The sequence below is a fragment of the Bos mutus genome, chromosome 17 (genome assembly GCF_027580195.1).
Source record: "Bos mutus isolate GX-2022 chromosome 17, NWIPB_WYAK_1.1, whole genome shotgun sequence".
In the NCBI taxonomy this organism is placed as follows: domain Eukaryota; kingdom Metazoa; phylum Chordata; class Mammalia; order Artiodactyla; family Bovidae; genus Bos; species Bos mutus.
The window spans coordinates 71,938,746-71,963,712 of NC_091633.1; the positions used below are offsets into that span (position 1 = coordinate 71,938,746).

At 39.2% G+C, this 24,967-nt stretch overlaps 1 protein-coding gene across 4 annotated transcripts in view; it reads right to left on the reverse strand.

Annotated features, from left to right (window-relative positions):
* KLHL2 (kelch like family member 2) overlaps positions 1 to 24,967 on the reverse strand; it is a 167,273-nt gene that overhangs the window by 96,254 nt on the left and 46,052 nt on the right. For all 4 annotated transcript variants that reach the window (XM_070386694.1, XM_070386695.1, XM_070386693.1 and 1 more), the window contains one exon: positions 13,271 to 13,392. In XM_070386694.1, the coding sequence (XP_070242795.1) occupies positions 13,271 to 13,392 (122 nt within the window). The remainder of the gene's footprint in view (positions 1 to 13,270; positions 13,393 to 24,967) is intronic.

Below are 24,967 nucleotides of genomic sequence, written 5' to 3' on the forward strand. Positions count from 1 at the left end.
TGCAGAAGATCTGGGTTTGATCCCTGGGTTGGGAAGATCCCCTGGAGAAGGAAATGGCAACCCACTCCAGTATTCTTGCCTGAAACATCCCATGGATGGAGGAGCCTGGTGGGCTACAGTCCATGGGGATGCAAAGAGTTGGACACAACTGAGCAACTAATACATAAGCTCAAAACTCAACTGTAAGTAATTTAAAATTTTACATTTTAAATTCACCATGTTTTGCCTCTAGATAATAATAATAAACTAAAAGTATCACTATTCCAGTAAAGTGATAAAATACTAAGTTAACAGATTTCTAGGTATTAGAATATCAGATAAATTCACTCCCATAAGCCTTCCATTGCTATACCATAAACAACCACTAACCCTAAAGGTATGATTCAATGCATTTTTACTATTTTTTAAGTGTTAACCATGTTTTCCAAGCATATCATCTACCAAAAATCCTTTTAGACACAAGGCACTTACTCTCTATTTCCTAAGAGAAACAGAACTTGAATGGAAAAACAGCAAGCGTTCCGTAGATTCTGCCATAAGTAACTCTAGCCACCATAGTCAAACCAATGGAAAAGGCTGTTACAGAAAACAGTACCACAATCAATACCAGAGTGCTATCTCCAAACTAATCCAAATATATAAGACTTGTTCGGTGGAGAGGAAGCAATAGCAAATTATGATTCTTTATTTGAGGGAATCACAGATAATATATGCTGATTATAAAGAGTGAAAATATAAAGAGTAAGGGAAAGATGACATGAGCGCTTTTTATACAGTGATCCCAAACAATCTCAAATGAGTTTCTCCTCAAGGACTCAAGTCCTTTACTGCTGTCGCATTTTCTGGCTAACATCCACTGTTGTTGTTGTTTAGTCACTAAGTCTTATCTGACTCTTTTGAGACCTCAAGTATGTAGCCTGTCAGGCTCCTCTGTCGATGGGATTTCCCAGGCAAGAATACTGTAGTGGGTTGCCATTTACTTCAGCACGAGACCTTCCCAAACCATGTCTCCTGCATTAACAAGCAGATTCTGTACCACTGAGCCACCTAGGAAGCTTAACTAACATCATAGAACATCTTAGTGTTTTTAGAAGTATTAGCTGTGACATTTTACAGCATTTCTATGAGGTAGTGAAACATTATTAGCCTCATTTAATAGCTGTACATCAGACAGAAAATTTAACGTCTTACTCAAAGCCATTATTGAAGTTGATAGTGAGTTCATGATTTCAGCTTTGAATTCTAATAGGACAACAACTATCAAGAGTCTACTGACTCATGAAGTTTCCAGCAGAGAGTCAATCTACAGGTTTCTTATTATCTTCTAAGTTGTTCAATGATAATTTAAATATGCAGTATTATATACTCACTAAATAATGTTATGCTAAAATGCCACTGTCAACATCTGGTAAACTATTCAGTAGATGTTTTTTCACCTTGGAGACGAACCTTCGTTTACTAAACTCCTTTGGTATTCGGACAACTTCTACATGTGGGGCTGAGAATGGAAAATGATCATTCATTCAAAATAACTAAGGGCAGATCTCAAACATGACTGTAACCAAGCTTACACCATGATTACGAGTATAGTTACAGTCTCTCTCAAAAGAAATTATTTTAGAAATTATTTTGACATAAGGCACAGGAACAGTATGAAAAGGCAAAAAGATAAGACACTGAAAGATGAACTCCCCAGGTCGGTAGGTGCCCATTATGCTACTGGAGATGAGTGGAGAAATAACTCCAGAAAGAATGAAGAGATGGAGCCAAAGCAAAAACAACACCCAGTTGTGGATGTGACTGGTGATGGAAGTAAAGTCCGATGCTGTAAACAGCAATACTGCATAGGAACCTGGAATGTAAGGTCCATGAATCAAGGCAAATTGGAAGTGGTCAAACAGGGAATGGCAAGAATGAACATCAACACTTTAGGAATCAGCAAACTAAAATGGACTGGAATGGGTGAATTTAACTCAGATGACCATTATATCTACTACTGTGGGCAAGAATCCCTTGGAAGAAATTGAGTAGCCATCATAGTCAACAGAAGAGTCTGAAATGTAGTACTTGGATGCAATCTCAAAAATGACAGAATGATCTCTGTTCATTTCCAAGGCAAACCATTCAGTATCACGGTAATCTAAGTCTGCCCCAACCAGTAATGCTGAAGAAGCAGAAGTTGAATGGTTCTATGAAGACCTAGAAGACCTTCTAGAAGTAATAACCAAAAAAAATGTCCTTTTAATTATAGGGGACTGGAATGCAAAACTACGGAGTCAAGAAATACCTGAAGTAACAGGCAAATTTGGCCTTGCAATACAGAATGAGGGATTCCCTGGTGGCTCAGACGATAAAGCATCTGCCTGCAATGTGGGAGACCCAGGTTCGATTCCTGGGTCGGGAAGATCCCCTGGAGAAGAAAATGGCAATCCACTCCAGCACTCTTGCCTAGAAAATCCCATGAATGGAGGAGCCTGATAGGCTACAGTCCATGGGGTTGCAAAGAGTCGGACACGACTGAGCAACTGAAGCAGGGCAAAGGCTAAAGGAGTTTTGCCAACAGAACACCCTGGTCATAGCAAACACCCTCTTCCAACAACACAAGAGAAGACTCTACACATGGACATCATCAGCGGTCAATACTGAAATCAGACTGATTATATTCTCTGCAGCCAAAGATGGAAAAATTCTAGACAGTCAGCAAAAACAAGACTGGGAGCTGACTGTGGCACAGACCATGAACTCTTTATTGCCAAATTCAGACTTAAATTGAAGAAAGTAAGGAAAACCACTAGATCATTTAGGTATGACCTAAATCAAATCCCTTACAATTATACAGTGGAAGTGAGAAATAGATTCAAGGGGTTAGATCTGATACACAGGGTGCCTGAAGAACTATGAATAGAGACTTGTGACACTGTATAGGAGGCAGGGATCAAGACCATCCCCAAGGAAAAGAAATGCAAAAAAGCAACATGGCTGTCTGAGAGGCCTTACAAATAGCTGTGAATAGGAGAGAGCGAAAGGCAAGGAGAAAAGGAACGATATAACGATTTGAATGCAGAGTTCCAATGAATAGCAAGGAGAGATAAGAAAGCCTTCCTCAGGGATCAGTGCAAAGAAATAGAGGAAAACAACAGAATGGCAAAGACTAGAGACCTCTTCAAGAAAATTAGAGATACCAAGGTAATATTTCATGCAAAGATGGGCTCAATAAAGGACAGAAATGGTATGGACCTAATAGAAGCAGAAGATACTAAGAAGAGGTGGCAAGAATACACAGAAGAACTATACAAAAATGATCTTCACGACCCAGATAATCATGATGATGTGATCACCAACCTAAAGTCTGACATCCTGGAATGTGAAGTCAAGTGGGCCTTAGGAAGCATCACTATGAACAAAACTAGTGGAGGTGATGGCATTCCAGTTGAGCTATTTCAAATTCTAAAAGATGATGCTGTGAAAGTGCTGCATTCAATATGCCAGCAAATTTGGAAAATGCAGCAGTGGCCACGGGACTGGAAAAGTTCAGTTTTTATTCCAATCCCAAAGAAAGGCAATGCCGAAGAATGCTCAAACTACCACACAATTGCACTCATTTCACATGCTAGTAAAGTAATGCTCAAAATTCTCCAAGACAGGCTTCAACAGTACATGAACCATGAACTTCCAAATGTTCAAGCTGGTTTTAGAAAAGGCAGAGGAACCAGAGATCAAATTGCCAACATCCTCTGGATCATTAAAAAAGCAAGAGAGTTCCAGAAAAACATCTATTTCTGCTTTATTGACTATGCCAAAGCTTTTGACTGTATGGATCACAACAAACTGTGGAAAATTCTTAAAGAGATGGGAATACCAGACCACCTGACCTGCCTCTTGAGAAATTTGTGTTCAGGTCAGGAGGCAACAGTTAGACCTGGAATGGAACAACAGACTGGTTCCAAATAGGAAAAGGAGTACGTCAAGGCTGTATATTTTCACTCTGCTTATTTAACTTATATGCAGAGTACATCATGAGAAACGCTGGGCTGGATGAAGCACAAGCTGGAATCAAGATTGCCGGGAGAAATATCAGTAACCTCAGAAATGCAGATGACACCACCCTTATGGCAGAAAGTGAAGAGGAACTAAAAAGCCTCTTGATGAAAGTCAAAGAGGAGAGTGAAAACACTGGCTAAAGATCAACATTCAAAAAACCAAGATCATGGCATCTAGTCCCATCACTTCATGGCAAATAGATGGGGAAAGAGTGTCAGACTTTATTTTTCAGGGCTCCAAAATCACTGCAGATGGTGACTGTAGCCATGAAATTAAAAGACGCTTACTCCTTGGAAGAAAAGCTATGACCAACCTAGACAGCATATTAAAAAGCAGGGACATTACTTTGCCAACAAAGGTCCATATAGTCAAACCTATGGTTTTTCCAGTAGTCATGTATGGATGGGAGAGTTGCACTATAAAGAAAGCTGAGTGCCGAAGAATTGATGCTTTTCAACTATGGTTTTGGACAAGACTCTTGAGAGTCCCTTGGACTGCAAGGAGATCCAACCAGTGCACTCTAAAGGAAATCACTCCTGAATATTCATTGGAAGGACTGATGTTGAAGCTGAAACTCCAATACTTTGGCTACCTGATGCAAAGAGCTGACTCTTTTGAAAAGACCCTGAAGCTGGTCTGAAGACCCTCCTGAAGAAAGGAGGAGAAGGGATGACAGAATATCAGATGGTTGGATGGCATCAACAACTCGATGGAAATGAATTTGAGTAAATTCTCGGAGTTGGTGATGGACAAGGATGCCTGGCATGCTGCAATCCATGTGGTCGTAAACAGTTGGACACAACTGAGTGACTGAATGAAGAATAAGAACTTTTCCCAACAAGTCTTACAATGTTATTAATTATAGAAACATTATTTAATTTCCATCTGGAGACAGATAAGAGTTCAAAAATACTAGTCCTCTACCCTCTGGTTGGAATTTTGGCCTAAGTAAGAACTGTGGCTGGTATACCAAATAGGCCACATTTTCAAGAGTGTGAGGGTAGGAAAGACAACTACTAGAATATCAAATGTTCAGAAATGGGCTATCTGAAGAGAAGTTTTCTGGATATCACACAAGGTGGAGATACATTAGACTTGATGGCACTGAATCAATATTCCTTACTAGAAATGTATGTTTGATAGTGGGATGACAATTCATTACAGCCCTCTCTTACCCATCAGAAGTAACTCCCACGCCCCCCGTGACTTCTCTGTGATTCCACATTAACTACACAATCCTCTGATTACTAATGCTATCACTAGGGACCTAGATCTTAGAAGTGATGTACACTGGACACTACACACATCTATAGTCACTAGAAACACTCAATTAGCTGTAAAGTAATAGGTTGTTTAAGGTTCTCAGGACAAGAGCCTTGTCTGTCTTGCTTAGTATTGCATCACCAATTCCTGGAACATTATCTGGCATAAAATAGATGTTCCATAGATTTTTAATGAACTATTATTGAAAACTGAAATTTATCAGAATCAATACCAGCAGTGGAAAATACAAGCAAGCTCAAAACCTTAGAAGAATGAAAAGGGAAGAGCAAGTCATGCATGAACAGCAGTAAAATGGTTATTAATCTGTATATGAACTAGCCTGGTCTAGTTGCAGACCGTAAAAGGCTTAGATCTTCAACTTCAATCCTAAACTAATCCTGACCAAGACTGCAAAATTTATTAGTAACCTAATCAGTGAGTATGGTCTGTCATTAAACTTGCTGTTCTAAATACAGAAGGCTCCCCAACACACCCTCAGGCTTACTAAGCCACGTGTGGCCCTAAAGCCCCATAGGACTGAGCATAGTCCCAGACTCTAGGTTTACAGTCTGTTCCCTAATGGGAATACGGACATGACAATACCAACCTACTTACCTCTGGTAATAATAAATGCCTAGCCCTTACTAAGCCTCTTTCCAGACAAGCTAGAACCCAGAGCTTCAGGCTTGAATCACTGTTCACTCAGGGCAGCTCTTTCTGGATCATCAAAGACACTGTCATCAGTCTAACAGCAGGTATCACCACCACAAGACCCCATTGCCATTCATCCTGTGGCACCTCATTTATAGCTGAATTTATCACTCAACCTTGAACATTTCAATTTGGAATGCATACCACTCTCAACTTCAAGAGATATTTATCGAGTACTTGCCCCTGTCCCACCCCAGATCAGCACCCTTATTCCTAGCTCCATTCATTTCTGGCTCAAACCTCAATCCAAACTGGACTTTTAATGAAGTCCCAGCATGTCTCACCCCTATATAAACCAGTTATCCAACCACGATGTTCCACAAGCTCTTACATAAGAAAGAACAGAATCATGCCCTCTTTGCAGACAGGCTCAGAGAAGTTAAGGACTTTGAACAAGGTTACACAGTGTTTAAATAGTAAAACCAAGATTCAAATCCAGCTTAAAGTCTATACTCTATTATTCTTGTAGCATCAGGACCATAAGCACAGGCCAGAGTACTCAGCAGATATTCCGTCAATGTCTGTTTAACTGACAGGATATCTTCAATGCCCATTTTAAAATAAATTTTCATCAACGGGCATCTCATCTCAGTGTTGATCTATCCAATGCAGAAATATAGAAAGAGTATCCTTTACCAACCCCCACTTAACTAGTGGCCTGACTGACCAACTCTTCCAGTCCTCTGTGCACTCGAACAGGCTTGCACACTTCTACCTCTCCTCTTAGCTGACACGCAATTCATCAACATATGCATGTTCTTAGATATGTTTGGGACATATGCACTTGTTACTGAAATAATTCAAACAACTATGTAATCCAATGAAATGTGAGTATAAAAAGAGTGCTTTTATGTGAAATCTAACTTGACTGCCTTAGAATGGTTTGATCACTATGTTACCACAAAAAAAAATTTTAATCAAATTAGACATGTGAAGAAAGTCAGAGAAAGTCTATAGTCCGAAGATGACTTTGCACTGAAATTTCTTTTCAAGTGTCTCAGTTCTTTTTCTAACTTTAATTTAATTTTATTTATTTTTGGCCATGCTAGGTCTTCGTTGCTGTAAACAGGCTTTCTCTAGTTGCAGCGAGCGGAGGGCAGTGCACAGGCTTATCATTGCCATGGCTTATCCTGTTCCAGAAACATTACTTTGTCAACAAAGGTCCATATAATCAAAGCTATATTTTTTCCAGTGGTCATGTATGGATGTGAGAGTTGGACCATAAAGAAAGTTGAGCACCGAAGAATTGATGCTTCTGAAGTGTGGTGCTGGAGAAGACTCTTGAGATTCCCTTGGACTTCAAGTAGATCAAACCAGTCAATCCTAAAGGAGATCAGTCCTGAATACTCACTGGAAGGACTGATGCTGAAGGTCCAAATCTTTGGCCACTTGATGCGAAGAGCCGACTCATTAGAAAAGACCCTGATGCTGGGCAAGATTGCAGGCAGGAGGAGAAGATGATGACAGAGGACTAGATGGTTGGATGGCATCACCAACTCAATGGAAATGAGTTTGAGCAGGCTCCGGGAGATGGTGAAGGACAGTGAAGCCTTGCCTGCTGCACTCCATGGGGTCGCAAAGAGTCAGACACGACTGAGCAACTGAACAACAACATCATCCTGTTGCAGGGCATAAGCTCGAGGGTGAGAGGGCTTTGGTAGCTGCAGCAGGCGGGCTCAGCAGTTGCAGCTCACAGGCTCTGGACTGCAGGGTCAGTAGTTGCGGCACATGGGCTTAGTTGCCTCATGGTATGTGGATCTTCTCGGGCCTGGGAAGGAACCTGTGTCCCTGCACTGGCAGGCAGATTCTTAACCAGTGGACCACCTCTGTTTCCCAGAGGTGAGGAAACTTGAGGAAGCCCTCAAGTTTCCCAGTTCTTGCTGTACTTTAAGAACAAGCATGTGTCTCTCCAAGCAGCTGGCTGTACTTAATTCTACAACAAAATACTGGCATAATTTATAAAGTAACATGTTTGGGGTTAAATATTTAGGGTAAACAAGTGCTCTTTAATAATTTCTCCACTTCGACAGCCTTTTTTTTTATTAAGTGCTCAACTGTATCAACAGGCATCCTACCTACCGTGGAAGCCCTTCCTGTAATATCCTCCTTTCGGGAGCCCTCAAGTAAAAGGCTCGACAGTGACACACCACTGACACTTCTGATCTCAAACAGACATCCTAGTCTACACCACCAAGAAAATGGACACAACCATGTTCAATTTTCTATTGTACTGCTGCTGCTGCTTCTGCTGCTGCTAAGTTGCTTCAGTTGTGTCCAACTCTGTGCGACCCCATAGACAGCAGCCCACCAGGAACCCCCGTCCCTGGGATTCTCCAGGCAAGAACGCTGGAGTGGGTTGCCATTTCCTTCCTCAATGCATGAAAGGAAAAGTGAAAGTGAAGTTGCTCAGTCGTGTCCGACTCTTAGCGACCCCATGGACTGTAGCCTACCAGGCTCCTCCATCCATGGGATTTTCCAGGGAAGAGTACTGGAGTGGGTTGCCATTGCTTTCTCCCTCTATTGTACTGAGATTGTGTTAAACATTCCAATGTGTTTCTCTTAAAAAACTCTTGCTTAAATTCTGTTCCTTTTGAAAAGGGATGAGCTTTTCTATCTCAAATAATTTCAGTTTATGCAACACACAAGTTTCATGAACTGTTTAAAACCAATCCATTCAAAATTATATCAGATGCTTCTTAAATTCTGGTATGATAAAAGTTTTATTGTAGACAGAACCTGCAGACAAACTCTCATAATATTAATTTGGGAACAAAATCATTTACTTACATTGGTACTGAAAAACTCTTATCTACCTTTAGCAAGTCAAAACAAATATCCAAAAGCTGAGAAGTAAAAATGCATGTAACAAAATGAAAAATTTAGCAATAAAGTAAATGCTTTTAAAAATTCAGTATCCTTTAGGATTCTTCAACATGTTAATCAACACATCAAATGAAGAATACAAAACCTTCAATAATTTGGGGGATACAAAAGGTTTTTTTCAGTTATAAATGTGCTTTTATTTTTGAATTCACAAACTTTTTAAGTAACACTAGTAGTTAATGACAACTTAATAGGTGTTATGTGATACTGAACTAATTACTTAACCCTCCTGAGCTTCCTCATTTGAAAAATGGAGTAGTAATACCTATCTACTATGCTGATGAATATCAACAAAGACATGTAAAATGCCTAGCATACAACTGAAAATAAAGCCATGTAAAAACCCTTCATACACACACACACACACATACAGAGTCAAGTATTTTCAGTGGGGGAGATAAGGGGAGACAAAGTACAAGAATTCTCTGAACATGTATGCAAAACTCTGTGCATATATGCTTTAGTGCACTTGGGGAAAAGTTCACAGTTTTTCCTCAGCTTCTCAAAGATTCCATGACCCCAAAAAAGTTTAAAAGCCTTTGGCTTTATTTTCTGTTCCTAGATTTATAAAGTTTATAAAATTTGATTGGATACTCTAGACACAAGTAATTTAAATTATTCAACAGCAACAACAGCAAATAAAAGTTCAACTAAAAGTGTGGTCATGGTAAAATATTCTCCTTCTATTTCTCTTAAAAAAATTCACTTGACTCAAATTATTAAAGCAACTACTCAAAGTCAAAATCAAAATTTGAAAACCTAAACAAAAAACAATAGCAATACCAAAAAAAACCTTAAACAGTCAAAATTTAAAACCCTATTATTAATACTTATAATAATAAAGTGACATTTATTCCTCCTTTAGAATTAATTTTTCAAACTACTTAATTCCTTCATTCCAACTCAAAGTTAACAACCTTCACTTCAAACAGCTTTTTTGTATATTTTAAATTTGCATAATAAGGAGACTGTACGGTATCAGAGAAGTGACCCTTAAGTAGGAATCAGGGAAACCAGGGTTATGGTCCTGCTCTGTCACCAGCAGACTCTATAAAGACAGCTGTAAAGAGTCAGTTGCTCAGCATTCTATGGCACTAGGTATGATTCTATATGAAACATGCAATCCCAAAGTAGAATACTAAGATACCTGCTATCCTAAGACTATATTACTAAAAGAGAAATGTACAAAAGGAAGTTTACCTACCTACCTGACAAAAGATATGATTCTAGGTCTCATGAGAAAATCTATCCACAACAATAAACCTTTGAATTACAGAAAGTTCTATCCCCACTGCTAGCACTTTCAAGGCAGATATACTCAGAGCAGGGCTTCTAGTTAGGACCATTGAAAACTCCAGCTTCACATGAATAAGAACACCATATACCTCCCCAGAATTGTTTCTTTCCTTAAGGTGAAAAGCATCTAGAAGAAAGATCTCCAAAGTGCAGACAGACAAAAACACACAAAATAGAGGAAACTGCAGTTTAGCATATCTCAATAATTAAGCCCTTACTTTGTACTTTATTTTTAAAAATACTTGTTACAGAAAAGGTAGCTTATTTTAACCAACTTTATTTCCAAACTTAGTTTTCCAAAACAAGTATTTTTCAATGGAGCGTAAAATAAGGCTTTATATACCAAGATACCCCTACATCCCTCTTCCAAAAAACAACAAAACAATACAACCAAATACAACTCTTTGAATGTATTCCTCTAAGAGTCAGCAATACACACAAAGGCAAATTAGCAGGACAAAAGGTTTTCTGAGAGGTGTGATGACTAACACTTCAGGACTGGAACGTGACAGCTATTAAAAGAAACATGAAAGGCGTTCCCAGTTCCTCACAGGCCAATGTCTTTATTGCAAGAATTACTACAAACAGCATTCAGGGCTGAATTCACACAGTCCAGTCTTCTAGGCCTAAACCAGCTTTTGTAATTTTACCCAGGTGACACATTATGTGAATCAAAGAAACCAATCAGTAACTCATTTACTAAAGGACAGATACAGGGCACAATGAGACTCTGCACTCAAACTAACACAAAGAAGGGACAAAAGAAACCCAAGATCAGGGTTCTTGTTGAAATAATGCCCCAGAATCCAGCAAATAGCATTACTGGTACAGAAAAGATCAGAATGAGATAACATGTACCAAACATTTCCTCCATGTTTAAAAAAATGTTCACAGAGCATCTGATTCACACCTTAATATATGACTTCAGGCTCAACCAAGGCTTTTCAAATGCTTTACCTTATGAATGGGACTTCCAAGCAGAGGTTTACTGAGGCTATCTAGGAAAGATCAGAAGGAGGCCTTACCACTGCCAATATTTAAAACTTAATAACACCACATCCTAACAAGTTAAAGTGCAAAGTTTTCAGTCTCCCAACTCAAATATTCTGTGGCATATTTCATATGCCATGATTACATAGGGACATAATTACAAGGAACAAAAAAGATTTCCTATTTGTGCAAGTAGAATTTAGAGAGATTATTTCTTAAGAAGTTAGCCCTAGTTCTTTTTACTATCCTCAAAACACAGTCAATCTATTGGAAGGAGTATCAATAAATACAAGCTTTTAGATGGCAGTCTGGCATGTCTATCAGAAATCAAAACATGCACGTACTTTTTGATCCAGCAATTATATGTTGAAGAATCTATCCCATGAAATTTAATGCAAATATAAAAATGCTCATTCACGGCAACATTTTTTGTAAAGGTGAAAAATCATGTAGCTAACTAACACATGGGACATCCCACCAAAGAAAGGAGCTGGACCCATATGTATTGACATACAAAGAATTTCAAGACACCTTGCTCAGTGAAAGAGCAAGTTACAGAAAAGCAGGTATAGTAAAAATACACTTTTTTTTGTTTTTATTTATTTTTTTTTTTATAAATTTTATTCCTTTATTTCTCATGTGTTCCCCATCCTGAACCCTCCTCCCTCCTCCCTCCCCATACCATCCCTCTGGGTCGTCCCAGTGCACCCGCCCCAAGCATCCAGCATCGTGCACTGAACCTGGACTGGCATCTCATTTCATACATGACATTTCACATGTTTCAATGCCATTCTCCCAAATCTTCCCACCCTCTCCCTCTCCCACAGAGTCCATAAGCCTGTTCTATACATCAGTGTCTCTTTTTTGTCAGGAAACTTGTGTATGCGCGTGTGTGTAATCGCACAGAAAACAGTCTTAAAGATTAACAGCAAACAGAGCCTAATCTTTAGGGAAAGAACGTAAATCACAGAGTGGGATGGGTAAGTACAAAGAGAAGTATAGTTTTAAACAGGGACTTTTACTTTCTACTCCACTATACACCTGTATTAAACATTTGCATCATACATATAAAACACTGATTCTTTATAGAAAGTAAGAGAGATGCAATGTCAAATTTTAGCTGAACTGTAGAATCACTAACAGAGGATGCTGAAATTGTCAAAGAAATAAGAAGGCTCTTGGGCATCAGAAACACCCTTTACAGACTTAACCTTCCAGGAAATAATGGAAAATGTGGGCAGCACTGACCAGTACTTATGAATGAACATGTCATGTTTTCATAAAAGAACAAGCATCATTCAGAGAACTAAGGGCTTTGTGTCTTAGAACTTTAAGAAAAGATACTGAAATCAGAAACATTATTAAAAAGCTATAATCATTCTCTTAAAAACACAGTTATAACAACAAATTCTGTTACTTTGGTACTGTTGACTACAAAATATAGTCAGAACCTCAAATAGAGTTATTTTATTTGGTGGGAATATTTAGGACTTGGAGTATAGGAGGCAGCGTCTCAGTAGCCCTGAGAGAGTGCTCCAAGGAGGCAGGAGGGAGAGAGTCAGGCTATCTATAAGTTTGCCACAAAGGGGCAGGCAGTCTGAACATCAAAAGATTATTGGTAAGTAAGAAAAACCAGATATCAAGTTAATGAATTTAGCATTCTTCTATGTAGGGAAGGTGCGAGGGTCCGAGATTATTGAAGTCATGCCTTTCATACGCATCTCAGCTATCTGGGGTCAGCATCCAGCATATTTACAGAGATCTTTTTCTCGCTCTTGAATTCCCTTGGGGCCTTCTGGTTCACACAGGAGGGCTGTAATTGCTGATGACTGTGACATTCTTAAGTTCCTTGTGCAGGGAGTGGGGCCGCTTGTCAGGAAGCTCAGGAATTCATGGCTGCTGCTTGCCGGCATCACTTAGAAATTCACATTAGAGGGCCAGAATCTCAGATAGCTGTGGCACTGTTTACTGATACGGCAGGGGACATTCCACTTCACAATACAAAGTATCTATGTATAGGTATGCTTTTTTGCATTAGAAAACTGTCATGTGTGAAGAACCAAATGGTATAAGCTGTCACCCTTACCTGTACATTCTCTTCTGTCACCTGAATCTCTGCCGTGTAAACATAGTCAATCAGCATCCTCAGGGTCCAGCCATCCACCTCCTTGATGCGAACTCTCTTTGCTCGGCTCTCACTCATCTCACCTAAAACATAAGGAGCATTGTTGACACTGCACCAGACACCCAGCAGGAAGACCAAGGCCAGGCAGATGGCCAGCCACTCACTGTACTCAGTAGGCAAAATGGTCAGCCCCTTCAGCAAACCTACAACATTCCCTTGCTGCTGCTGTTGCTGTTGCTGCTAAGTCGCTTCAGTCGTGTCTGACTCTGTGCAACCCCACAGACGGCAGCCCACCAGGCTCCCCCGTCCCTGGGATTCTCCAGGCAAGAACACTGGAGTGGGTTGCCATTTCCTTTTCCAATGCGTGAAAGTGAAAAGTGAAAGTGAAGTTGCTTAGTCGTGTCTGACTTTTAGCAACCTCATGGACTGCAGCCTACCAGGCTCCCCTGTCCATGGGATTTTCCAGGCAAGAGTACTGGAGTGGGGTGCCACTGTCTTCTCCAACAACATTCCCTTACCTCCCGTAAAAGCTTACCTGAACAAACCATACAAGGTACCTCTGTTACCCACTTATACCTGAAAATTACATCATGGTGATGAATATGCCACATGTCCAACTGCATGAACTCTTAACACCTGTGGCATTATAGATTCACAGCCTGATCTGTCCATGCCGTTTTTTGGTCCATGCTGTGGATAAACAATGTCATCTGCCGTACCAGTCAACAAAGGATGTTGCAGCCATCAGTCACTGCAGGCCACCCCAGACTGTACGCCATGAGGGAATTCATAATGGGGGGAAAAAAAAACAGGCAAACGAATATAAATAAAGGAATTATTTCAATGAGCCCAGACTCGTGTATCTTCTCATACATAGAAAAGCACTAAATTGACTTGTCTGGTTTTTCATTTTTAGATGTTCCGACTACCTGGGTTTTTTTTTTTTTTTTTGCAAAAACTCCTCCATATCCTGGCTCCTCTCTGATTTTTTCAGATCATTCCCTCAGAAAGATCTGAGAGGCTACCCCCTGGGCTCCAAAAGTCCAATGAATAAAACATAATCTTCAACTTCTAATGTGTGCATTTTTTTAGTTGACAATGCTTTAAAGCAGTTTCTTTCCCTTTTGAATTTCGACTCATGAGTAGAACACAGTGTTACCTAGTCCCATCAGTTCATGGCAAATAGATAGGGAAACAATGGAAACAGTGACAGACTATTTTCTTGGGCTCCAAAATCACTGCAGATGGTGACTGCAGCGATGAAATTAAAAGACACTTGCTCCCCGGAAGAAACCTAGAAAGCATAATAAAAAGCAGAGACATTACTGTGCCAACAAAAGTCTATCTAGTTAAGGCTATGGTTTTTCCAGTTGTCATGTAAGGATGTGAGAGCTGGACCATAAAGAAGGCTGAGGACTGAAGAATTAATGCTTTTGAACTGTGGTGTTGGAGAAGACTCTTGAGAGTCCCTTGGACTGCAAGGAGATCCAACCAGTCCATCCTAAAGGAGATCAGTCCTGAATATTCACTGGAAGTGAATTCACTGGATGCTGAAGCTGAAGCTCTAATACACTAGCCACCCGATGCAAAGAGCCAACTTGTTAGAAAAGACCCTGACGCTGGGAAAGACTGAGGGCAGAAGAGGACCACAGAGGGCAAGGTGGTTGGATGGCATTGCCGACTCGATGGACGTGGGTTTGAGCAGCTCCGGGAGATGGTGAAGGACAGGGAAGCCTGGCGTGCTGCCATCCACGGGGTCATAGAGAGTTGGACATGACTGAGCAACTGAACAACAACAATTTATTACTAAAGCTGGATGCCTTCTACATCACTGCACTAAAGACTTAGTACAAGACCTCCTTCCTACTACCCATTGAACTAGTTAAGCATTCAGGGATCCTAAGTAAGATGCTCTCTTATGGAAACAAATGGAGAAGCAGAAAAGAGAAGGGATTGCTTCTTAACCCAGGGGACTTATGAAGAGTTAGAAGCAGGCTTGGGCACACATGCATGGACATATAATGGCCCAAGAATAGGAACACATAATCACTGGTGAAAGAAAGTCAAAAACGAGACAGTCTAAAAATAATGTTGAGCACTAGGGGACACCTTGGCAAAAAGGTTTAGTTCTACATTCATCAGGTTTTGATACCGTGCAGGGTCCTGTGGGGCTCCTGGTCACAAGGCCTTTTTGTCCTCCATTTCTTTCATTATAGACACAGCCTTTATTCAGCCTCCATGACTTTCCCTGAGTTCCAATGGGAAGATTCAAGCAGTTGTTAATTATGGAAAGAAGGTGAAACAGTCAACAGCAGCCTTGGGGCAAGGTCCTATTTCCGCATCAAAGGATACACACAGCAATATTTTTTAGCTATTTTGCAGATACTGAAATTCCCTCCGGATGACAGAGGTAGATGATTAACGATGGTACGTCGCCCACAAGCATGTAGATCCCAGGCCAGTTGAACCTGATGTTTGATGATGCTGACTCCTACTAATCTCACTATCAACCCATCAGAATATCCACTGATAATGCCCTCTTTGAACAATTATTACAGAACTTCTCTCTTTCCCAAGAAGGGACACGTGGTTTTGCAGGCATGAGGCCACCGTGTCATCCTTTGCTGGCAAAGCAATAAAGCAATTCTTCTCTACTTCACCCAAAACTCTGTCCCTGACATTTGATTTGGCACCGCTGTACAGAGAAGCCAAGTTTTCAGCATCAAAGATAAAAGAAGTATGAAAACAATGCCATCATCCCTTGCCTGTTAGAAAAACAACACAATGGTTTCCAGATTTCTTGAAAATTTGTTTCTTTTTCAGGTACAGTATACTGTACCATCTTTGCTTAAGTCTAGTCAAAGCTATGGTTTTTCCTGTGGTCATGTATGGATGTGAGAGTTGGACTGTAAAGAAAGCTGAGTGCTGAAGAATTGATGCTTTTGAACTGTGGTGTTGGTGAAGACTCTGAAAGTCCCTTGGACTGCAAGGAGATTCAACCAGTCCATCCTAAATGATAACAGTCCTGAATATTCATTGGAGGGACTGATGCTAAAGATGAAACTCCAATACTTGATGTGATGTGAAGAACTCACTCATTTGAAAAGACCCTGATGCTGGGAAAGATTGAAGGTAGGAGAAGAGGACAACAGAGGATGAGATGGTTGGATGGCATCACCAACTCAATGGACTTGAGTTTGAGTAAACTCCGGGAGTTGGTGATGGACAGAAAAGCCTGCCATGCTGCAGTCCATGGAGTCGGAAAGAGTCGGGCACAATTGAGCAACTGAACTGAACTTATACTGTACTGTAAACTATCACAAAAGCCTAGAGAAATCCATAATTATACAAAATTCTTTTGCAGACTTAAACACTGGAAAGAGATAGGTAGTAAAGAAACAGTAGTAAAGAAGATAGTAGTAGAGAAACCGCCTGCCAATGCAGGAGACACAGGAGACCCAGGTTCTATTTGTGGGTCAGGAAGATCCTCTGGAGAAGAAAATGGCAACCTACTTCAGTGTTGCTGTCTTGAAAATTCCACAGACAGAGAAGCCTGGCAGACTACAGTCCATAGGGTCACAAAGTGTCAGACACAACTGAGCACAGTACACATATTTAACTACCTGCTTCCTTGGAGATTATCTCTCACAAGATCTCAAAAAATAGCTGTTCTCCTAAGAGCTAAAATATCTGAAAAATTACTATGTTACCTCCTGGAGTGAAACATCCAGTGGTATTATAAGGGAAGAGAGAAAGTTAATGATATGCTTCTGTTACATACTAAATGGCAGGAAGACAAAGTACTGGGCTATGTGTCTGCTGCCTCAGCACTTTTTTTCCTTTCCAGAAAAGGAGGAAAGCAAAGAATACGGAAACATAATTCCTAACTTACATATAAGGTACCTTCCTTTGTCCTACTCTCTCTGGACCTTGTAGCTAGACAGGATTTGTGTCATCTAAAAGTTCTTTTGTGACAAACATGAGAATACTTTCCTAATTCCTACTTGGACTTTAACAAAAGGCCATTCTTAATTCACCTCTATGGCCCCAGCGATGTGCAAAAACCCACAAGGCCTGGTGTCACACAAGCATAAAGCCGTGTACTTAGTCCTCAAGGAGTAAATTCATTCCTCAGGACTCGGGCACAATTTAGACAAAAGCCAATTTGACTTTAATTTATATGTATGATTAAAAAATTATCAGTTATCTGCAAGCTGTTTTTCATATTATAGTTTCTAAGGTGTTGCTGTAAGATGCACCCCACACCACTGACTGTGATGCTCAAAGCCTCCAGCTCCTCCCATTTAAACCACGCAGGCCCTGTCCACGTTCCACCCCTGCCTCACCATCTAGTCTCCTCTCTGCCACTTCCAGTCTTAATTTATATAAGGAAGGAACTTTGTATAGCTCTCCACACACATCTAGCAACTTCCTACCTTACTGTCTTTGTCAAGCTTCACCATCTGTCTCCTCTAGTCCCTCATTCCCCAGGCTAACTCCCACAGAGTCTTCAAGACTCAGCTGGAACCTCTCCAAGTAGGCTTATCCACTGATAACCCAAGGCTAGGTTAGGCTCTTACCCTAGGTTACCTCCTACAAATCCACTGTCATACTAACATCTGGTTCTCCCCACCTGGATTCTTAAGCCTCTTGAGAGTACAGATAATATCTTTCTTACCTCTGTATCCCACAACACCTGACCTATGGTAGATATCCAGTAAGTAATGGCTGGAGACATAAAAGACTAGAAAAGTGAGAAGTAAAACAAGTGCCAATTTGAAGTGCAGCACCTTTCAACACAATTAGCACTGGGTTGGCCTAAAAGTTTGTCCAGTTTTTTCAGTGAGCTGGCTCTAGTAGCACTTAGTTGTCTTTAACTTCATTTGAAAAATTTTGTTAGCTTGTATTATGTATTGCAACCCACTCCAATATTCTTGCCTGGAGAATCCCATGGACAGAGGAGCCTGGCAAGCTACAGTCTATGGGGCTGCAAAAGTCAGACATGACCAAGCACATACAGTACAGTACAGTATTGTGTATTGTATATGTGATATCATATCAGCATGCATTTTAAAAAACATTAAAATTGGTGAATTATTGTATAGCCATTTTAATACTGAAAAAAGGAATACTTTCAGCATATTACTGCAACTGAAACACAACTAAAAATGCAACTAAAAAAAAAAAAGATTTTTGCAATGTATAGAGAAAGTGTTATGACTCAGCAAATATATCAAAAGTGATTCGTGAAGTTTTGTGCTGGAAATTTCTCGCTGGACTATGTCTCACAGTTGGGTAGACCAGTTGAAATTGATTGACACATTAACTGAACACAATCAATATTACATCACATAGGAGATAATCCATATACTCAAAAATATCCAACCTAAGCACTGAAAACCATTTGTACCAGCTTCATTATATTAATTTTTTGATGTCTGGGTCCCACATAGTTAAGTGGAAAAAAAAACCCTTCTTGGCAATATTTCCACCTGCAATTTTCTACTGAAATGTTAACAAAAACGTTCCAATTTTAAAACAAATTGTGATGAGTGGTGAAAAGTGGATAATGTACAAGAATGTGGAATGGAAGAGATCATAGGGCAAGAGAAATGAACCACTACTACCCACGCCAAAGGCCAATGTTCATCCAAAGAAGGTGATGCTGTGTATATGGTAGGACAGAAAGAGAATCCTCTATAATGAGCTCCTTGGAGAAAACCAAATGATTAATTCCAACAAGTACTGTTTCCAACTAGATGGGAAAGTAAAAGCAACACTCGAAGAAAAGCATTTGGAATTAGTCAACAGAAAATGCATTATCTTCCATCAGGATACTAATACATAAGCGTGTGTTTCTTTGATGACCAGGCAAAAACTGTTACAGCTTGGCTGAGAATTTCTGATTCATCTGCCATATTCATCAGATATTGCACCTTCAGATGTCCATTTATTTTAGTCTTTACAAAATTTTCTTAACTAAAAAAATTTCAACTCCCTGGAAGACTGTAAAAGGCATCCGGAACAGTTTTTCACTCAAAAAGATAAAAAGTTTCCTGAAGATGGAATTATGAAGTTGTCGGAAAAATGGCAGAGGATAATGGAACAAAAAGTTCCAGAGACTAGCAAGGAGAGATAAGAAAGCCTTTTTAAGCAAAAAATGCAAAGAAATAGATGAAAACAAAAGAATGGGAAAGACTAGAGCTCTCTTTAAGAAAATTAGAAATACCAACCAAGAGAACATTTCATGAAAAGGTAAACACAATAAAGAACAAAAACAGTATGGACCTAACAGAAGCAGAAGATATTAAGAAGAGGTGGAAAGAACACACAGAAGAACTATACAAAAAAGATCTTGATGGCCCAGATAACCATGACGGTGTGAACACTCACTTAGAGCCAGACACCCTGGAATGCAAAGTGGGCCTTAGGAAGCATCACTACAAACAAAGCTAGTGGAAGTAACGGAATTCCAGCTGAGCTATCTCAAATCCTAAAAGATGATGCTGTCAAAGTTTTGCACTCAATATGCTAGCAAATTTGGAAAACTCAGCAGTGAGCACAGGACTGCAAAAGGTCAGTTTTCATTCCAATCCCAAAGAAAGGCAATGCCAAAGAATGTTCAAACTGTTGCACAATTGCACTTATTTCATATGCTAGCAGAGTAATGTTCAAAATCCTTCAAGCTTCAACAGTATTTGAACCAAGAACTTCCAGATGTACAAACGGGGTTTAGAAAAGGCAGAGGAACCAGAGATCAAATTACAAACATCCAATGGATCATAGAAAAAGCAAGAAAATTCCAGAAAAACATACTTCTACTTCATTGACTATGCTAAAGCCTTCGACTGTACAGACCAAAACAAACTGTGGAAAATTCTTAAAGACATGGGAATACCAGACCACCTGACCTGTCTCCTGAGAAACCTGTATGCAGGTCAAGAAGCAACAGTTAGAACCAGACATGAACAGACTGGTTCAAAATTGGGAAAGGAGTATATCAAGGCTGTAATTGTCACCCTGCTTATTTAACTTATATGCAGAGTACATCATATGAAATGCCAGACTGAATGAAGCACAGCTGGAATCAAGATTGCAGGGAGAAATATCAATAACCTCAAATATACAGATGACACCACCCTCATGGCAGAAAACAAGAGGAACTGAAGAGCTTCCTGATGAAAGTGAAAGAGAAGAGTGAGAAAGCTGGCTTAAAACTCAACATTCAGAAAACTAAGTTCATGGCATCCGGTCCCATCACTTCATGGCAAATAGATGGGGAAACAATGGAAACAGTGAGAGACTTTATTTTCTTGGGCTCCAAAATCACTGCAGATGGTGACCACAGCCTTGAAATTAAAAGACGCTTGCTCCTTTGAAAGAAAAGCAATGCCAAACCTACATAGCATATTCAAAAGCAGAGAAATTACTTTGCCTACAAAGGTCCATCTAGTCAAAAGCATCGTTTTTCCAATAGTCTTATATGGACATGAGAACCAGACAATAAAAAAAGCTGAGTGTCTTTGAACTGTGGTACTGGAGAAGAATCTTGAGAGTCCATTGGACAGCAAGATCAAACCAGTCAATCCTAAAGGAAATCAACTCTGAATATACACTGGAAGAACTGATGCTGAAGCTCCAATACTTTGGCCACCTGATGCGAACAGCTGACTCATTAGAAAAGACCCTGATGCTGGGAAAGATTGAAGGCAGAAGAAGGGGACAGCAGAGAATGAGACGGCTGGATGGCATCACCAACTCAACAGATACAAGTTTGAGCACATTCCAGGAGATGGTAAAGGTCAGCAAACCCCAGTGTGCTGCAGTCCACAGGGTTACAAAGAGTAGGACACAACTGAGCGACTGAACAACAGCAATGGAACAAAACAGTGATGACATTGTTCATAAAGTTCTCGGTAAAAATGAGAAATGTGTGTTTTATTAGGTTGGCCAGAAAGTTCATTCAGGCTTTTCCATAAAATCTTAACAGAAAAATCCAAACCAACTTTTTAGCCAATCCAGTATTTTTACTTAAAAACCAAAGGAAGTTTTTGGCCAACCCAGTAACACTTAAGTTATTGTGTTCTAGCTTTGAAGGATTTCAGGCATCAAACATTTACTGAAAAGTTACTATACAGGTTGAGCTAAGCACTTTGACTAGTGAACACTGTACTTTTCTTGAGAAAAGAAATGAAGACCTCCAAATTGTAAACGTTTACGGACACACATATGGACGTAAACATTTCCATCTCAAGGACCATAATCGGGACTCTTGAAGCCCAGAACAAACTGATAACTGTGTTTACCCATTCTGAAGTTCTAAGAAGTGAATAGATATAAGAGGGCAAATCCTAGGATCAATAAAAAGTGCATATGATTCTAACTTTAGTTACTACCTAGCACACAAAAACTGAAAAAATAGTAAAAGTATAATACAGACTTTATACTATGCTGAAACACTAAGACTTGAATGACAAATTACAGCCACATTTAATAAATAAAATGTATTCCATTACTCTTCAAGTTACATGTGTCAACCCCTCCAATCATTATTGCTCTTTAGCTTTTAGGTTACAAAGACACTACCAACATATTGGTATCTTCCTTCTGGCAAGATGACCCGAATGGCCCTGCCAGGCACTGGCTATGGTGGTATGATACAAAATTCCCCAATTCTATAACTAATCTAAGGCAAACATGGTACCTGCATTTCCCTGCCAATTTGGCTCTAGTTTGAATAACTTCTGGAACAGGTCTCCTACTTCCTAAAAGAAAACAGGAAAGAGATAACCCTTTTCCTTCCTTGAGATATTAGTCCACTCTAGTAGGCATCTTGCATTCATGGGGGAAGCAATTAAAGGATAAAATTTTTAGTGAGTACAGCTTGGTGATAACACAGACAGATGAGGATCCTTGGTGACCAGCTCACTTTCTAGTTATGAAAGAATGTATTTCCTTGCTATTTAAACCACCTTAAGGGGAGTTCTCTGTCATATGCAGACTAAAGACATATGCACTTTATGTGCAATACCCTATTTAATGTTCTTTACAGCAGTCAGCAATATAAGAAACCTTGTTTCCTCTCTGTCTAACCTTTCTTCCTTTCTGAAAGACTAGGATAACACCCAGCACACAGAAGGTGCTCAATGAGTACTCCTTGATGAAGGAAAGCACAAATCTTAAGACAAATATAACATGCTTGCAACTTTTAAAAAAACTCACATCTTACACAAATGATAATCTCTCTTCCTATTCTAATTTACCTTACTAAATGATGTTCAATGTGACAAAAGAAAATGATCAAAAAGCACTCCCCAAAAAGAATGAAAATAATTTCCTATTTCCCACTAGATTTCAGATATTTTAGCCTGTGGCACAAAAGAAGCCTCAAATATATGTGTTAAGGAAAAGGGCATTCTAAATGTCACATCTGTACACAAGCAAGTAATTTTAAAACACAAAAACCCAGGATTTCCCTGGTGGTCTAGCGGTTAGGACTTCACACTTTCACTACAGTGGGCATGGGTTTGATCCCTGGTCATGGAACAAAGATCCCACATGCCACCATCAACCAAAACAAAACAAGTAAAAAAAGATAGATAAATGAATAAAAACACAAGAAATCAATTTGATATATTCTTTTTCAAGTAACAGTTAAACAACCTGGCCTTAATCTAAACTTCACAAAAGAAAAACCGGTGATACATCACAAAATTACTTTTCACTTCCCTTCTTCTACCAGAAAACTTGGAACTAAGAAGAGTAATAGAATTCTTTTTTAGGTGATATAATTTGAATGAAAATTTTTCTGAGTTTAAGGGAGATGAAAAACAAGGGCCAAAAAGAGTATCTGCAGAGTCCCCATTTCTAAATAGGCAAATCACAAGGAACAAGAGGAGTACAAGGTAGCCCTGTGCCACTGCAGACACGTTTGTGTATAGCTGATCACTGAGCCAGAGGACTCAAACATCACAGCACGTAATAGCATGGAAGCACGCCAAGGTCTACTTGTGGGCCTCCTCATATTTTTTATGAAAGATAATATAAATACAGTAGGACTTCAGACAGGAAAACAGACAAACAATGGGTTCATAGTCTAGCAAATCTTAAATACATGTACACTAAACCCCCCAGACCAAATCTCCATGTCTTATTTTACCTAATCTTTGCCAAACTGCTATTTAGTGGATTCAAAAGAAGAAAATAAACAAAGATTGCCAGAAAGGTAAATAATATCTACTACCAAAGAACCATAAAATTCTAGCCTACCAAGTACATGAAAAGATGCTCAACATCATTAGTCATCAGGGAAGTGCAAATGAAACTATAAGAGATGCCACTTCACATCCATTAGAATGACCACAACTGGAAAAAAAAAAAAAAAAAGTAACAAATGTTGGTAAGGAAGTGGAAAAATGGAAACACTTATACATAATGTAGGAATATAAAATGATGCAGTCACTTGGGGAAATAATATAGCAATTTTTAAGAAGTTAAATATAAATTTACCACATAACCAGACATTCCACACATATGTATCTATCACCATGAGAAATAAAAATTTGTGTCCACACAAAGAACTACATGTGAATGTTCATAGAAGCATTAGCCATAATTGCTAGAAACTGGAAACAATCTAAATGTCCATCAGCTGGTAAATATATAGTCAAAATTTGCTGTTTTCATACAATGGAATCTACTTAGCAATAAAGAGGAACAATCTGATGATATATACTACAATATGGATGAGTCTCAAAAATAATACATAGGGACTAAAATGCTATAAAGTTGATTTATGGTGATGGCAGTACTACTGAGTAAATTTATTAAAAATCACTGAAAATTACAATGTAAAATATGCCTCAATAAAATTGTAAAAGTCACAATCAAGGTACTCAATTCATATTTTATATGTGCCAGAAATTAACATAATATTCCCATTTTGCACTGTGGCATAGCAATCTAAGATTTGACCAAGTATTCTCAGGCAGAAACAGGCTGAACTGCAAGAAGTACCCAGCTACCAGTTAACTGAGACATTAGGAATACTTATAGAATCAAAACATCTTCAGGGTCCCATCCCCATCGTTACGCATAATTCAAAAATTGCATGTCAACTAAAATATGAAGAGGTGAGAATCATTAGGTTAAAAAAAAAAAAAAGGAAGGATGAAAGAAAGAAAGAAATGAGGGAAGCTGAAATGTAGTTTAGATTAAAAAGTAAAGAGGGAAGAAAAACAGAGACATAATGAGATCTCCTATCACCAACATCCATGTCTCTGGATGTCAAAGGCTCAGGGAGTTTCGAGACTCTTAAGTGTTATCTTTTGAAGGGAAAGGAAACCAACTCTGATCTTGTAATTTTAAATTAATCATTACATTTTGTAACTGGAAAATAAAATCTTTATCAAAAGAAGTCTACTTTAAGACATTTTCAATCTTTTACCCTTACAACAACCTTTAGGAATTGAGGGTAAAAAATAATAATGATAACCACGAAAATGCCAATATTAATTGAACATTTTCTATGTGTCAAATAAAGGACAAACATACATGATCTCATATAATCTTTATAAGAATCCTAGGAAGTAACATTATTATGCTCATTTTCCAAAAGGGAAAACTGAGGCCAAAACTGAAGAAGAGACTAATGATCCC